We start from the raw sequence: 18,536 nt of genomic DNA on the forward strand, positions 1-18,536 counted from the left end.
ATTTTGAGATCTAATACGCTACGTGACACCGTCTGACTGATATATAGGCCCATGCAAAATATATGATCTATCCGTCTATACAAAGCACGTATGTAAATACAGATTATATTTTTAGCAGTTGAATCCAATTCTAGATTGCATGAAGATATATACATATATGCACAGATGGATCACATACACAGTATGTAGATACATACATACTGTCACAGTGATTCCAAACTCATGTATGTTCATTTCAACATAGATTTATTGTACGATTAGTTTGCTATCATCTGGCTGTTCCTCTTGAAGTTTATTTGCATCACCATCCCGCCCTAACGTCTGCAAGATTATTATCACATCTTCTCGAGAGCGAACAACGGTGGGATGCAACGGTCCAAGCAGGGTTTCCAAAATCTTCAACTCTTTCTTGTAGAGATCCAGACAGGGTTCCATATAGGTCGACCATTGAGGATCCATTTGTTGGCTCCATCGATTCCAGTAGAGTTGACCATACAACTGATAACACCTGGCCGTACATTGGTGGAATTCACCAAATTCAGGCAGACACAGTTTTAGTGATTCTTCGTACATGTCTCGTGATGTACTAAAACCTACAAGAAGAAAAACTCGTTTCAGCGGTTGGATTTTAAGTGTAACTGTTCTTTGAGTGCCTTATAGCCCGTATTGGTGGCAAATATTTCAAGACAAACACCCTAACTATTAATTGATGAAAGAGAGTGAGTAACACACATCGGCATACTTTTCAATACAAATCGAAATATGAATTCTTGCGTTGCCGAACAGACGATATGTCAAAGAAGTTATGTGGAGCATTGGTAACAAACATCATCTCTTGCTATATGCGTAGCGTCGATGTCAGTTTTCGTAATATTCCAAATTGACAACAATAGAAGAGTCCACATGCATATGTAAAAGTTACTTACTAGAATCATACTGGAATTTCTCTGCATGCATGTACAAAGCCTGTGCCAACCCTCTCTTGTCACCTGTATCTTTATATATTGCCTTCGCTTTCTCGTAGTAGTTCTCACTCAGGAAATACCCACAGTACAAGTAGAATTGCCCAAGTGATGGGTCGTTCTCCGCCACACCTTTCTTCTTGTAAGCCTGTCAACAATATTACAAGGTATAAATTATTCAACATAGCAGTATAAAATTGACGCTTACTACTTTCATCTATTATTGGCACCTATGTTCACAGAAAATCATGGCATTAACAACCAACGTGTGTGTGATTTGTATTAAATTTTAATATTATATAGGGCTCAGCCCTTGGTGTCGCGCCAGGGGTTAAGATTGGCACTGTTATTTGTATTGATTCATGATAATAAAATATAATTACAGGTAATTGTTACTTCATATACGTTTATATGACAACTATGCCCACTTTCCCTCTGGTGAAAACACTTCACGTACGTACATTAACGTACACGACGTCAAACCCTGCAGCAGTGCAGGAATAGATTTTCTGTAATGTGTAAAAATGTTGGACAAAAATTGATATTTTTTACCGTGATAACAGCCTATTGTGTTAAGGTAAAGGGCGACGAATTCGGACGCGCACACGCTTTAGAACGTTTCTGCGCAGGTTTAACTCCAGCCTGCCGCAAATGGGTTATTTTGTAGCGCATGTATTTAACATCACCTGTCATTGTTGAAATTGCGCTTTTACCTAATTTTTTGACCCAGTGTCTTAGACATACATGTGACCTATAACCTTGTCATATTTTGACCCCCTAGGAAGCTGGTTTTTATTCAATATGAGCGAAAAATTAACATTTCTCTCCAATTTATATGGCGCAAATTACCCATTCACCTGGAGATATTGTAAAAAGAAGCGTGGTGACACCCTTTTATTAAAAGTGTAAACTAAATGGTATTATGTCAGGAGTTTATTCGCCAAGTTTGGTCAAAATGACACCATTCAAAGCGACAGGAAGAAAGTTCGAAAATTATGTAGTGATATAATTTCGATATCGTCATTTTGTAATCGATACTTATGTTAAAATTTCTTCACAAACATCATGAAAACTGTACATTCGATAGATATGGATCTTAAGTCTTGGTATTTATTAAAATTAACTCATTTGCTAAGCGTTTTATAATTGCTTTCTTTAGTTTAAGTGAATTATATCATTTTTATATATTTCTAACGACGCCATTTTAACGTCCGTTTCCATGGAAACGAGCGTGGTGACCCCCATTTTTTATTTCATTTTTGCACTTGCACAACTTCCAAGGATATTTGTGCAAAGTTTTAAGAAAATGACACCACAACTCAATTTTGACGTAATTCGTAGTACTTCACCTTAAACAAGGGACGTATTATGCCATCGTTACCATTGCAATGGTAACCGCACTGCCCACCTTCCACTTGCAAGCTGAAAACTAGAGCGCTCCGTCTAAAAACTGACTATTTTTGAATCTAGTTATTGACACAGGGGGCGCTTTTCTAAATTCAATCCCAGCATTCTTTGCGTATGCCCCCCCCCCCCCGTTCATATGCACGACAGTTTTCTCCCATTTCCTACTTTTTACGCGTGATATTAACGATATTTTGTATCAGCGACAAGGTGGATAATAACACTAACTGGCTAACAAAAGATATATTTTATAAATGGCATGTTATAAAATAATAATTTGCACGTTTTGTATTTTTTATTTACGAGTACTCAAAAAAACATGGCGGCGCCCATGAGGTTAGTCGCATAGTTTTATATTATGAATAAGCGCATACGTAGTCAGTAAGCCACTGGCGCGACTATTACTTTGCTGTTCTTGTTTCAGTAGCTAGTTTACGCCATCCACGGTAGTTTCGTAATCACGATAAAAAAGGTGACTATTCACTGAGCAATATAAACATGACGATGCAACACGATTTCAATAGACAACTGTCATACTGTGTCTGAATTACGAGTGACTGCTCTGTACGTACCTCTAAACATTTGCTTGCGTACTCGCTACCGAGTCTACAGCATTTTCTATACCCTGGATGTGACCCATAAACAAATTTTATCGCTGCAAAGAAAAACAAAACAAAGTTAAGTTCAAAAAGCTCTCTTTTTGATTACCCTGTAATCTCTATCACACTTACGTTACTTCTGAGCGACCCTGAATATCAGTTTTTGTTGTCCAGAAGTACAATATAGGGTTCAAAGGTTTGACGACGATGTAATTCTTTTGCATCAATGTATGTACTTTGCATCTTGCATCTTGAATCAATGCTCTTTTCATCTTTTGTTACGGCTTGCCCTATGATTTTCAACACTCATAAGCTTCGTTAATGAACTAAAGGAAATGACTGTTGGCCTACCTTCATCGTAACAAAGTTTAACCAACGTGAAAAGGCTCTCAGTGTCGTCTTCTCCGAATTCAGACAAATGGAATTCAATAGCTTCACCAAGTTTCTGTCTTGCTGCATCGTATTGACCGATATCTGTTAAAAATCGGCTAACCAATTTGTTTATCCTCATATTGTCGCTCTCTCGCTTTTTCTTGTCTTCTGCCGACTACAGTGATAAAAAGAGAGAAATGATAATGAGACAAAACGTAGTAACAGTATTCAGATATCTTTCAAATGTAACACTATGTTTTCATATCACTTTTAATACCTTTTGACGAAGTCATGAGAACACAATAATCGACAGTAAAAAGGACATGTGACCGACCAGAGTTTGCAGTTGGATCACACAAATTCACGTCAATTACCCAGGGAATATAAAGCGACGTAATCTCCCCTTTCTCAAGTAGCAATATCAAGTTAGGCTTGGACGCCCTGCCTGAAGAGTTGGATTGAACTCACAAGAACTCATAATTCACACGACGACGTCTGCACTCTGAATATGGGCTGTAAAAGTACATACAATATTGTCTTTAATGTGATGCAGGAGTATTACAAGACAACTAGTCAGCCAAGATGAAGAGAGGGAATGCTGTAACAGAATACAGACTGAGATGAGAGTACCACAACAAACATGACTTTCTACTTCGTACATAAATAGTTTTCCACGCTTACATACTTCGGCCAATTCAACTTGTCTATTGCCTATTATTGTACGTTATGGAGGCAGAAGAGGTGTTTGAACAGCCCTGTTGTGGTCTAGCTTTTCCTCAAAACTTCGAAGTTACATTTAAGTTCACTTTACAAATTGGCAGCTCGTTGCCGTCACGTAGGGGTAGCTTAGGGAGACAACATTTGAGTATTTGAGTTCTATAGACGGCAAACGTGTCGAGATACAAAGTATTAGCATTGTTCACACAACAAATTGTTCAATATGCAATGTTACTGTTGACAAATAGATTCAAGAAGGGACTAAAATTCACATGACTTCGGGAGTAGAACATCAGATTCGAACAAATTAAACTGTTCACCTCATTAGGCACTACCGTTTCCATTTCTTGTTTAAGTTTATCGCCGTAAAGTTTTGCTGCTAGGTCGTATCCGCCGACAAGTCTCCAGTACCTCATCAATTCTATCTTCGTCTCCTCTTTGTACATGGTTTCAAACATGGGCCATTCTAAGAGACATTCCTGCAGTCTGTTCATATCATCTATGGTATCCAGGTGATATGGGAATTCTTCTGCGCGTCGCTCCGTGTCCTTACTGCAAGTGAACAATTTATATTTTGATGTCAGCTGTTTACAGACTGCCATTCTTGATTTTTCAACGGTTTGACTGTGTACAATTCGTTTTTTAATGAAATTTAAACCTCACGCAATTGGCATCACTTTTACTCTGATGGGAAGATCGTATAGGTAGGCATCGTTGGCTCTGTCGCTTTGTGTGCATTGCCCTATGTCGTTCACCATTAAGAATTGCAGAACCTTTCCTCAAAATAAACAAAACAAAAACTAGCGTCCGTTTGCCATTAGCACTTTGAGGATTACATATCCGAATTGATATAAGAAATATCTTTGATGACACTGGAGATATTCAGTTTCTAACAATCGCGTATTTCACTAATTTTATTTTAATCTACAGATTCTTGACCACCCACCTCTGTTAAAGTAATCTGCAAGTCTCTTATGCCACCACTGTTTCAGTTCCTTGGATCCACCAGCGAAGTAAATATTCCTGACAGCCTTGCTGATAGAACGATGATAGAAGTCTAATCGACCTTCACCAGAGCTTCCACACGGTCGTAAAAATCTCTTCAGACCCAGATAGACCAAAGCCCACTGGAGGAAAGAAAACAAATAAACACACTTACAGCTTCTGAGCGATAAATTATCATGAAAAGTGAAAATGGAAGAATATGTCCGACGGCGTGTAGTCTACTGCTTTAAGGTAGAATGCCGTAGAGGACAGATATTCGGACTCTCAAACTTTCACTATTCTTTTTTTTTATTTACCACTTGTGTGGGTCGTTTTAAAGCTTCTGGTGTAAGAAAGTTGTTTACCTTCTTAGTTTTTCGATAAATCGAAATCTGTGTGTTTCTTCATGGAGTTAACACAAATGGCGGCCATTTTGAATCTTAATTACATGTAACTTTTTGGTAATTTCTTTCTCCAGTAGCGATTTGCAAGGTGACCTCCGATTTTTATTCTGATTTCGAAAGAGAATGGTTGAAAGATTTCTCGAGGAAAATTTTGGGAAAATTTTAAGTCTCACTTTTGAGGCGCATACTTGCTTAACAGTCAGTTTCTCGACCGATAGTGTACTTGCTAACAGCAAAGATAAGCTTATTTTAACTTGCACAATACAACCACAACAACAATACATTCTGATGCGGCGTATTCATTTTAACGACGTCATGGTTCGATTACAGTTGATAAATATGTAGTATTCAACTGAAATAAATAGAACACGGTACAAACCTCGGCCATGGGTACTTTCTCACCAGGAATGATGGTACACTTCTGGTACACCGAATTTGCTGTTTCAGGAATAGTTGGTTTAATGGCCAGCAATTCGAGCAATTCATTTTCCAACAGCCCGTGTTTTGAACACTCAAGAAGACATACCGTCGCCCTCACAATATCTCCCCCGTTTTCGGCAGCCACTCTCTCAAGCATCTGTGAAAAGAGAATGTGAACTGCAAATCATGGCTCCTCCGTCCAAATCTGATGAACACATAACTTGAAAATCATGACAAGCCCATGATTTCGATAATTGTTCTGATTCATCTTTCCGTTTATTTTTGGGGCCATTAACGAAAAAAAATTATGCCATATTAAACTAATGACAATAACTTGCATCAAGTGAAGGTAAGTATCTATAATTGCTTATGTCAAGTGCTTCGGCGTATGCATAAAATATTTGTATCTCCTCGTTGCTATGCAATAGTCTCTCCGCTGTTTTTTATTACATCTTTCATTCAACCTTATCTGATCCCAACTCGGCAAACGACACATGACTCGCTCTACAGCTATGTGAACAAACAGAGTAGCTTCACAAGAGAAAATTGCCGGTCATCGATATTCTCTTATAAATGAGTTTCAAGATACAAAATTGAATTTGGTATTCTGCTATTGCTCCTCTCGCAAAGTAACGATTAATGACGATCTATCCGTCTGTGTTTTTATGTTTGTCTGTTACAGTTACAGAATGAATTTCGTGAGTTATTCGACAATTACATGCGCAACATTTGTAATATGAACTCTTTCTATCTGTCATACATCTCACCTGTTGTAAAATGCCCGACAGATCCTCAGCCAATGACTCGATCTTCGACGTCAGTCTATGAAAATCGCCGTACAATCTTAATTCTTCGCAGGCTGTAGACAACCACAGCGGATTTCCTGACTCGGCTTTGCCTACCAGTTTTGCCATTTGCTCCTTGTCAAGTTTCTTGTTGTATTCAGCCAGTATCTTGGCAGCGATCTCTCCACGGATACCCGATGGCAGTGGGTCGACAGCCAATTCTAATGGTTTCTTCTCGCGAGATCTCAGGGTGTATAGGTAAGGGCCATCCAATGTACTAATGACAATACGCAAGTTCTTCTCTAGTTGCATCGGTAACCATCTCATCTTATATGACTCGCCTTTAAGAAAGATAGAAAATCGAGTGACACGAACGGAACTAATTTGGGTTTATTTGTTAGTGTAGAAATGTTGGTTCAATCTGCAAATATTATGCCCATTGGTTTTCCTTCTTTGCGAGAAACTTGTTTTATGGGTAATTTACAATATCGCAACTTTCAGCTACAGGGCACCTTACACTTTTAATAAATGAATTTGAACAATCAAAAGATCCAATTCTCCGAAATTAGTTCAAATCGTTTACACTGTTTTCTTCCAAGACTTTGGAAAAAATCACACAGAAAAACTTTTGAAGGAATAGACAATGTTATCTTTACCATCATCATCCATTTGATTAACCGCGTCGATGAATAAAACGGTCTTCTGTCCAGCGCTTGTTTTACTGTACACATTTGTCATGCTACGAATGATTTCATCTAAATCGACGGGTGCCGGTTCCGAACGAGGCATCAGCTCACCCCAAATGCGAGACAAGAGTCGATGTAAATTGGTTGAACCAGGTGTGGCGCCAACAAAGTGATAAAATACCTGCAGCGGGAGTAGATAAGAAAATGTAGAGTCAATGCCAACAGAAATTCTAAGAGACACCGTAAACAGTAAGATTGTGTTTGTATAATTCAGAACGAAACTTTTCAATTTACTTTTACTAAAATGTGGATTGAAAAAATACATTCTCTTTTTCTTGTATATTTTTATTTTGCGACTTAGTTTTTCTCGCGTTTTTTTCCATACAGGCCCTGATAGAAAGTTGCATGTTGTAAAAGTGACATAGCCTCAAAGTGTGAATAATTAAATAAGTGCATATGAATATTGTAATGTGGAGACTGTATCAAGAGCAAAATCAGAAAAAATGTCATAATAAACTTAAATAACATACAATAAGCTAGATCACATATCGTGTGACTTACATACAACTCACCTTGTACTTTGATGTTTGCACGTATTTCTGAGCCATATAGGCCACAATAGCACTTTTACCCGCCCCAGGTTTGCCAATGAGAACCAATGGTACATTTGACGAAGATGACTCAATGTAGTTTGTAATTGCTTTGACATGCTCGTCCCTTCCGAGTAAAACCTGCGGACATGAATCACAGGTGATATTGACACTGTAAGAGTCTACGTATTTTGCTCCATGTGAAATATATCTCGAGCAAAATTGACCTTTCAGTTATCATGGAAGAAGTGAATTATAATTACTCGCTTCGATCTTAGTCAGGTAAACATAAGCTTATTTTTGTAATATACAGAGCAGTGTGCAACAGGATCCGTCTTCGAAAAAAATTGAAAACGGTCACATAGGATCATTATTCGTGCGGAAGCGGTGGGTATTGTGAATTGAGGTGTCCAAATAAGCAATCAGCGTTGCATTGTGACTTTCTCTTGAAAAATAATAACTGTACGCAGCCTTTGATAATGTGTTCATTTTGTTCTACAAACGAGAAAATATTCAAGTTCTTGTCAAAAGTTGTTGAAAGATATGTATCAACTTTACCAACACAAAGCCTAATGTACATATGAATACCTTTTTGGCTAGGACTGAGTTAGATATATTTGTGATGTCTTTCTTTTTACTCAAAAACTCAGACACTTGTCAAAATTATGCATTTAACACACACAACCACACACACACACACACACACACACACATACACAGATACACACATAGGCCATATTGACATGCTGGAAACTTTTTATTAGACAATAGTTTTTTTGGGTTAGATCAAGTGACTTTTTTGTGCATAGAAAACAAAATTACTTGAATCAATTTAATCATCCGCCAATGGAGCGTTAACATTGAATATATAGATTTATCGAGGAAAATACATTCAAGAGGCAGATTGTAATGATGAAAAAATCAAAACAAAATAACTTTTTTGATACATTTTCTTCGTTTTTTTCCTTTAAATTTTGCCTGGCATATACGTTTACTAGGATTACCCCTGCTCATATTGTATTTGAAAATCAAAAACGAATTTGTCTTTAACGATTTCTAGTAATTACGTACATTGTCTCTGGACTTATACTTAACTACAAATCATAGATCATTGGGAATGTCAAGTATAACTCGATTATATATAACAAGAACTGCCGCCGCTACAGCGAGCTCTTTGGGTACGGCTTGACTTTTGATAATCCACAAAATCCAGACTTACCTGAGATCGACTTGTCATGAATATTTCGTGTTCAGCCTTCATAACTTCCGTCATGTCCTCGGCGTCGTGGAGTTTATCTGTTGGATACTGACGAGCCAGTGCGTCTTTAAAATGATCAAGGACTTGATCACCAAAATCCGTAAGACCTGTAGGAGAGACAGCGTACTGGTAAGTAACAACGAACTGAGAAGGATGACCTTCATCACGTATGAAGCAGAAATTGCTAAATCTATGAAAAAGTGTAAGCAGTCAGATGTATTCTAAAAGATATCGTTATAATGCTAAAATTACGAAGTCGTTCTGCAATAGATATTCTTGAATACAAAATGCGAGTGGTTCTCCAACATTAGGAAGTGTCGTGCAAAATTGTCGAAAGTCAGTCTTTCGTCGTCAGATCATGTCACGGTTGCAACACCGCCCCCAGTCGGTGGTGACAACTTACATGTAACAATGCTTTAGGTACTGTGTGTGTCAGATGCAATCTGTTTAGAAAGCTACCTAATCTAGCAAAAGTGTGAGTGCTTGTATAAGTTTGACTTTATTAATGTAATGTTAGTCTATCGGTTGACAGTTGGGTATATCATCAGGACATAGGCACTTTAAAAAGTCACTAACACATGAAAGACTATACACAGTCATTTGAGCGATTCATTGAGGTACGTAAAAATCTATGAAACAAAAATATTTTCAAGGAAATTGATTTATTAGTATCATAAAATCTATAAACATTGCGTCTTTTTCGTCAGCACATTTCCATTTTAGCAGAACCAATTTTTTACTTCCGAATTGATAATTTCATTCATTTTAAACACAGTGACGTACTTTATTGACCGTAAAATGATCAACAATACCCAACGCTATAAATTCAGCAACAACTAACCGTACCTTGAAGTCTTACTTTACCGTCATCACCAACTCCGTCCATTTTGCATCTATACTCCATTGTCCTATCAGGAAAATTATCTTTAATCATTGTCTTCATTTGAGAAATTGACTTCTTGGCATGCTCGTTCTCGTCCACAAAATTCTTGCGAATTGTTTCGTCGTGCATGTCTTCAAGAAATGAAGGGTTTCTAAAGAAGAACACGGCCTAAATGTGAAGATGAAATAAATATCATTATGAAAATCAATCATACACAAGACAATTAAGGAAGCCAATAATATATGAAATTCAAATCAATGTTTCTGAGCCGTACAAACGGCTGTGAGTAACCTCTATCATGTGGATTAAATCTCAATGCCCGTTTAAAGTTTATTCCGTTATTTTCACCACTTCTATGCTTATATATATATATATATATATATATATATATATATATATATATATATATATATATTATATATATATACGGAATATATGGTTGGGACGTACCATTATATTGTGTTTCTTGATGATTGAAATTTGATAAACAGAATATAACATTTGGTGGCGACATTTTGAAATCAACTCGAGAGTGTTTGTTTTAACAGCGTAGATTTGTCAACATTGATAATGAGTAACTCGATGTTTTGTCAATAATTGACCATGATACGTCAAAGACCTGATCCTTTCAAATTTCAACACCGCCTACAACACAACATAATGATAGGCCCCAACCATATAAAAGTGACTGTTTTGGCAAGAGACGCATTAGTCTGTCTGACGATTGCAGGATTCATGAAACTTAAGTAACAGATACTTTGTTACTTTGTACTTTAAGTAATTTATGTTATATATACATATATATATATATATATATATATATATATATATATATATATATATATATATTGATAATGAGTAATACTGACTAATTTATATTGAGATAAAGGTGACAAATAGCCTGCCCTTTCAACTTCTTTAATCGCTGTGACAAATATGTATGCGAATTCAGAGTTGTTCTATCGTTCTCATTCAACAGACGTTACCAGAGTTGGGTTTACACAGGGCAAACGTTAATGACACCGTATATAGAGTTTTATTCGTGGACAACGACAAGCTACCGAAGCTACGATACTTGTATTAAAGCGAGAGTAAGCGAGGGGACAACATTTCACCTTCAATATGGTAAATAATACTTACATTAGGGTTACTTTCTCTGTACGCACCATGTTGAATTTCCATGCCTGTTATAGACATTCCCGCCAACCAGTTATATCTGAAGAGGATTTAATAGAAAGTTTTAGCAAAAAAAACCGACTTGTAAAGATATTTCATTTTTAACGTTTATAACTTATGCTATATAAGCATTCCATTACACTATTGTGATCTTTTGCACCATCATTTTGTGACAGAAGTTTCATATGAAAAGTCGTACGTACCACGGACAAAGCAACGTTTTCAACACGGTTGCATTCATAACAATTTACCATGATTTAAAAGATACGTTCACAAGCTCGGTAACATGTCTAATGTTGATCTTCATTTTTTTACTATGGTTTGTTAGTGAAATTCAAAAGTAGCAAATGGTTCAGGCAAACAAAATAGTTTATATGCCAATGCTGACGAATTCGATCTAAGAATTGCCATGAAACACGCGGAAGTATCACCTTATTCTGATGTCTTCTGGTACTTCGTTAATGGAAGGAACCCAGCCGTAGCGTTCTGACAGTAGATTCAGAAAGTAGGGGCATTGGTTCTCCTCTTTACACCTGTATTTGTACAATATCAAACAGTATCAATATCAGATAGTATCAATATCAAATAATATCAATATCAGAAACTATCAATATCAGACAGTATCAATATCAGACAATATCGATTGATGGTATTAATGTCAAACAGTATCAATATCAGACAGTATCAATATTAAACCCGGTCCGTATCAATATTAAACAGTATCAATATCAGATCGTATCCATATCAGACAGTATCAATATTGTGGTATAAATATGAAACAGTGTCGATAGAAGATAGTATCAACATGAAGCAGTATCATTATTAGATAGTATGGATATGAAACTATCAGTATTAGACAGTATCAATATCAGACAGTATCAATATCAGACAGTATCAACATGAAGCAGTATCATTATTAGATAGTATCGATATGAAACTATCAGTATTAGACAGTATCAATATCAGACAGTATCAATATCAGACAGTATCAACATGAAGCAGTATCATTATTAGATAGTATCGATATGAAACTATCAGTATTAGACAGTATCAATATCAGACAGTATCAATATCAGACAGTATCAACATGAAGCAGTATCATTATTAGATAGTATCGATATGAAACTATCAGTATTAGACGGTATCAATATCAAACAGCATCAATACCAGACGCCATATGAATACCAAACTTTAGGTTCAGGTCAACATGAAAATTCTGTTTTACCCTTCTGTCTCTATCCACATTACTATCTCAGTCTGCCCCTTCCCCATATTGCCATCTGATCTGTTTCGGGGATGTTCTCTAAGGGTTTGGAATTCAATTTTCACACCGCAATAATTTAAGAAGGATGGGACGTGTTTGAGTTTTCCATCCCATGATTTCTAAAGCATTTGCACTACACCCTCTGCCGACTTCAAAAGATTGATAGTCTCATCTGAGAGGAACGAACGTCTGAGACTTCAACAACCGTAACTTTGTATGTATATGCTGTAACTTTTGTTCTATTTGTATGAAGTTTCGTGCTGTATTTCTAAAATCATGTTGAAATACATTATGTTCATTTTTTGACTGTGCAGCCTGTGTACTTTGTGTATGTAGCGTCAAATTTTCGTGTTGAGATCTGAATTGTAACGCGGTTTCACATTTTTTCACATGGAATTCACTCGCCGAATGTAACAGGGCACATTGAACTTAGTATTCTAAACTGGTCAAATACTTTGTATTTCAACGTACTTTAGTTAGGGGGAATAGACTCGAAATAATGGCGATAATAATCAGTTGATAAAGAAATTGCACATAACAGTTACCTGTCAATCTCTGAGAGACATGTCTGTATAGTGGATGCTGTCGTTGAATCTTTTGGTATACCCCAGCGGAGGTCGCACTCAATCAGTCTCAATTTCCGTGGGTCACACCATTCCCTGAGTTTTGGGAAAACTCTCTTCACCAGGTGCTCTCTCTCGGCGTGCATGTCACTGAATGTGCTGCTGACAAACAGACGAATGGTCTTCCAGCCTCGTCTCTGCAACAAGAGGATGTAGTTTATTTCACATGTTGGATGACGGAAATTTTAAATCAGGCGTCTGCACAAGACCTTGTGTCAATCATTTAAGGCAGAATGCCCACATTTGGACTCTCAATTTTTTCAATATTTTACTGACCTACCGCTTCGAATTCTAGGGCCTCATTTTAAAGCTCTCGGAGTGAGAACGAATTTCACTGTCTTGGTTTCTCAAATAGCTAAAGTTTATTTTTCCTTATGGGATGGTGGCCGTTTGAAATTTCAAAAATCGCTAAATGTCTGGTATAATTTGTTTATAATGTATAAAACTGCATGGTGACCTTGGTTTAAAATGTCATTGAAGGAAAACTGAGCAAAAAATTTAAGTCTTTCACTTTCGAGGCACATACCAGCCAGCTTAATGTTGATAGTTAAAGGACAACGTAGGATGTAAAACTATTACTTTGGTATGTACACCCCATAAATATTCTCTAAGTTAGTGTAAAATGCCAAGAAAGAACCCCTAGTTCGTTACATTTGTAGTCGGGCTATACTACATCTGTCGCTTTGATAAACTCAGCTCCTATCGGTATTTTTATACCTAGATTTCAAAAGTCAAAACAGCGTTATTTCAGCTGACATCTATTTATTCCAGGTTTTCAATACCAGCTGTATATTTTTGTCAAAATACATTTATCTGCAGGACATACATGGATACTTACCACCTGTTATAATATTGCTAATATTTCGATATGGAAAGAAGTCATAAAATTTCAACGAGAAAATATTTCGGACTTTTACAGCGACCAAGATAGAATAAAGGACGTTGACCTCTCTCTAAACAGTGGCCCGGGGACATCGCGATCGCCATTGACTCGCTTCTCCTGTCTATTGTTTAATAGCTGTCACTAACACGCCAGCGAGCTGTCACAGTATTTGCAGTAGCGTTAGTAACCTGTTGTATTTTAACGTGGGCCCCAAGCATTCTGTTCAAATATAATCATACATACGTTTTATAAATATAACCTGACCTGACTTCATGTTCAGACATTTAAAGGGATCGCCTATGCTCCTATGACGATGGTCTCTACTACCTCCATGCTGTGACAAAGCAGACAGAGCTGAGCTGGTCACATTCTGCACAGCTATAGAATCATTGAATAGAATGCTTACCTCTTTCATGACTTGCAATACTTTATCTGCTCCCTTTTCAATACGAAATTTGACCGCTTCACACCACCATTCGTTGTTTGTCACTACTACCGCGGCTGCATACGAAGGTGTCGCCACTCTTGACCCGTCCATCTCGTTCACGGGAGTTGACTCCGAACCCGAACACCCGTTACCCATTTTACTGTCGCCGATCTGACCGCAAGATTGAACGCTTAAAACCACCTATTGCTTCCTTACGCGATCGAACAGCCTAGGCTATGGTGTTATCATTATCTGGTGGTCGATGCTCTTATTATGAATGGTTAAAGGCAGAAAACGCACAGACTTATAAAGTGATTATTCTGACGTATAAAGACTTTGTGTCCTTTCGCAGGTGTGTAGCCGCAATGGTTTGTGCCGTACCGCGGCCCACGTTCACTTCCGCCTACAATTGTTTGACCTGGTTACCCAGACGACGGTCAATGTTTAGTTGCTCTATGCATTAGAAAGCCATTCAAGTCTATGATTGTTGTGTAACTAGTGCGGCGTAATGACATATTGAATTGATGAATAACAGTTTTATTTTGTGTTTGAAAATGTGGCATTAACGAACAAATTATACTTCTTCAACCCTCATATACTTTCTGAGGAAACCCTTCCAATTTTTGTAAATTGTATTTTTATTTACACACGTCATGAGAACATGGACGCTTTCACCCAGAGTAACCTCTGGCAAATATTCGATAATTGTTTCACTTCACGCGTGGTTTCACTTGCACTGCAGAGGGCGAACCTGCACGAGCAGACTATTGCAGCATTGGTGGTATTCATAGGAGTTGTTTGAATCTCATAGAGTTCATCTATATCGATATCTTCTCGGTGTAGTCCGAACAAATGCGAAGATCAGTCATCGCTATATTACAAAACAACAGTGAGGGGACAGTGACAAAACATGGTGTGAATGCCACTGGTCGAATTATCAATAGCATGTGTAGTCTATAACCTGCCTGCAACATTGAGAGCTCTCAATGCACATTACGCAACTGCTTTAAAGCATTGTCACTAATGAATCAACCGCAAAGACGAGCGCATTGTGTAATGGTCACTTGCTGTAGACATGTTGCGTTATTGAAGGGCATCGACAAATTCTTGTGATCAGCATCATAAGATGAGCATTCGGTGGATTTGTGTGCTTAAACTCGAATTAAGCGAAGAATCTGATAATTATCGGTTACATAATCACAAAATTTAGTTATTGTCTACACTGATGATACCTACGTATTTCACAAAATGACCTTCCATAATTAGTTTAACTCAACAACAAGCAAAATTTATGAGATGTTTCATAGAAGGCGGAAAAATCCCATACAATGAGACCACCAAATATAAATAATACAGTCCTCGCATAGGATATTTTCCGGCCCTTCCTGAGGCTGGTCCAATAACATAATGGACAATGCAATATATTATGAATGACTAACAAAACACGTCAAATTTATCCAATCTTAGAGTTTTTGAATAAATGAACTGTAGGCCTACATGCACACAATTATATGACAAACACTTATTGCAAGTGCGCAATCTATTTATTTGCTGTGTATTATATTTTCACTGCACATTGAAGTTGTATTGACCAGCAATATTACCCAACATATTTATAAAAATACTCCATTACATTCATTTGGTCACTGAGTTTGTCGTTTGTCGAGTTTTGCTGTATTTTAGTCTTAGTCAGACTCTCGTGTAAAGTGTTCATTTTATGTTTTGTCTTCATGTGTCTAATGCTACACGACAGATTAGCGGTAAAATCAAACACTTGCAGAACGCAGTTCCCATGGCAACTAGTCAAGGACATCTAGTAACGTTCATCTCCACGACAATTTACATGAGCTAGCAAAAATCGGTCTTGCAAATGCAAATCCACAGTGCCATGTCTTATCTCTACATAATTTATGTACTGCAAAACGGGTACCCGTAAACCTACTTCTGAGCAACAACGATTTTGAAGAGAAGCGCAACCACATTGCACGTTAAACTCGGCGAACTGTGACCTTACACAACTACTGACAATCTCAGTCGTTTGCTTTGTCCACTATTGTGAAACAAAGATCTCAGTCAGGCAATGGCGTATTTGATCCTATTTTAACAAGAAAGGTTTCATATTGATGGTAGACAGATGTTGCAACTCCTGACCTAGAAACAACCTCACCTGGAGGGCAAACTCTGTCGAGTGATTTTCGATAAAGCTCCACCCGATGCGAGCCATTGTATTTTATCTCATTAAATGCTGTAGTAAAGCATTATACGGGAATCTAGAATGAACAAAAATACTATGCAGTTTAAATATTTAAAAGGAAATGGTTCACACTATTTTATGTTTAACATTGCAGAAAGTCTCAGGCAGTGTTACTACTGTGCTCAATTTCCTTGTAATAGCGCTGATCTCAAATGACGTCATTTATAAATATTTGTCCGCATATTCCGCATAAACGACAAAAATAAAACCTGCCATTGTTACAGAGGCTACTAAAAGTCACAGTAATTCTTATGAATTTATGACTCAGACGATAAGCTGCAATGACAGCCGACCATGCAACAACGAAATTTGTCCGAATTTCAGGCAGCCTTGTCCGATGTCGTGCGCGTGCAGCTATATTTAGTAACACACCTGAAATCGCGATCAACGCTATTCTTTTGATTTTTGCAATTGTGAGACATCATCAAGGACTAAGCATATTAATTGCACTGCACTCATTGAAAGTAGGACTGAATATACCTAAAAGTCATGATTATCTCAGATATCGCTAAGAGACTTCGTAAACCGGACTGATTAAAAATTGTGTAACAGTTTGTGATTTGCGAAATATTCAGTTTTCTACAAAGGCATGAAGCAAGTTAAGTTAACAAAGACAAATCGGATGGACGGATGATGATTTGAATACCGTTCACTAAGGCTGATAGGAAAAACGGAACTTATTGTATTAACTTAAAGCCCCAGTGCTGCTAACTTTTGATGATAATTTCACCATTTTTATTTTGAATGTGAACCATAATTCCTTGTTCTTCTCCCCAAAGAATGTTGATATACACAGTATCCAGCTTGTCAACTCAGCCCCTATGGTTGTAAAGTGCATTGTTATTGTTGAAAACTGACTTCTGGTCCGGACTAGAATTCAAATGTAAACAATATTCATGCATTTTACACATATAGACGCTAAGTTGACAAGCTAAATAGTGGGTGTTTCAACATCCTTCAGAGAGTAGCATAAGAAGTTGCAATTGATTTATAAAATAAAAATAATGAAAAAACCATCGAAAGTTAGCAGCACTGGGGCTTTAATTTAGTGAAGCTTTGGAATGCCCCTGGTATGCAGTTTATATGTCGACACTTGAAGCCCTATACAGAGCGCCCTCTACTTAGAATTTCTGATCCTCATTTCCAATCGCAAATTGTGTTTTGTTTGAAGGTATATTCACCAGCGATTGAGGAATTTTGTTAAAAGTAAAGGAATAAAGTGTCGATGAGTTGTAAATTGGCCTCTTTAATACTATGGCATTGAGTAAGGGTGATAGTTTAACATTTTAAATTTGTCTTGGAAGCTGATATATTGTTGGTTGTTTCATTGTGGTTTTATACATTCCCCCTCACTTTTTTGTCATTTGAGTCGAATATTGATATTTTAACTGTGTAATTCCGATTGTAAGCTCAACATTGAATCTCAACACTAAAAACTATTACCTATAGATTTCCAAGATTTGTTGTCATGACACCAAGAGGTCAGGACATACCATTCTCTGATACTTATGCGGACACACTAAACTTTTACCGCCATATTTCAAAAAGAAAAGACAGGAAGAAATGGATAGTCTTACAAAAGCTCTCGCCAAAAGCCCAAGCTTTTGTTGACAGTTATTTATTTCAGTATTGTTACAGCTATTGAACCCAAATATTGCGTCAAATAATTAGTCATGGAGAGATTATGTGATTTTTTGTTTGAATCGTAGTATAATTCTAGCTATGGCGATATGTACACCATTGACAATTTTGAAATAATCGCGTTAGCATGCAGGGAGTCCCTGTGGAGCATACGCCTACCCTTTTACGGCCTCGTGTAGATGGTAACGGGAAACAAGAAATTGC

At 37.2% G+C, this 18,536-nt stretch overlaps 1 protein-coding gene across 1 annotated transcript; it reads right to left on the minus strand.

Moving 5' to 3' along the window:
• Positions 1 to 211: 211 nt before the first annotated feature.
• Positions 212 to 14,827, minus strand: LOC139128424 (TPR repeat-containing protein DDB_G0287407-like). Its single transcript, XM_070694194.1, has 16 exons — positions 14,417 to 14,827; positions 13,050 to 13,264; positions 11,672 to 11,773; positions 11,205 to 11,280; positions 10,028 to 10,232; positions 9,143 to 9,288; positions 7,906 to 8,064; positions 7,304 to 7,514; positions 6,630 to 6,988; positions 5,822 to 6,019; positions 4,997 to 5,181; positions 4,375 to 4,606; positions 3,317 to 3,512; positions 2,939 to 3,021; positions 927 to 1,110; positions 212 to 593 (listed from the first exon to the last, which is right to left on the minus strand). Exons 1-16 carry the CDS (start codon positions 14,591 to 14,593, stop codon positions 247 to 249), a joined length of 3,075 nt encoding a protein of 1,024 aa, XP_070550295.1. The 5' UTR covers positions 14,594 to 14,827; the 3' UTR covers positions 212 to 246.
• Between the last annotated feature and the right edge of the window lie 3,709 nt (positions 14,828 to 18,536).

Source organism: Ptychodera flava, unplaced genomic scaffold (assembly GCF_041260155.1).
Source record: "Ptychodera flava strain L36383 unplaced genomic scaffold, AS_Pfla_20210202 Scaffold_53__1_contigs__length_892398_pilon, whole genome shotgun sequence".
Taxonomy (NCBI): domain Eukaryota; kingdom Metazoa; phylum Hemichordata; class Enteropneusta; family Ptychoderidae; genus Ptychodera; species Ptychodera flava.

Coding starts and splice junctions, on each gene's coding strand:
- LOC139128424 (XM_070694194.1), bottom strand. CDS start 14,593: ATGGGTAACGGGTGTTCGGGTTCGGAGTCAACTCCCGTGAACGAGATG. Junction 11,774..13,049: donor TGTCTCTCAGAGATTGACAG/GTAACTGTTATG, acceptor GTACAAATACAG/GTGTAAAGAGGAGAACCAAT. Junction 3,022..3,316: donor TAAACTTTGTTACGATGAAG/GTAGGCCAACAG, acceptor TTTTCTTTGCAG/CGATAAAATTTGTTTATGGG.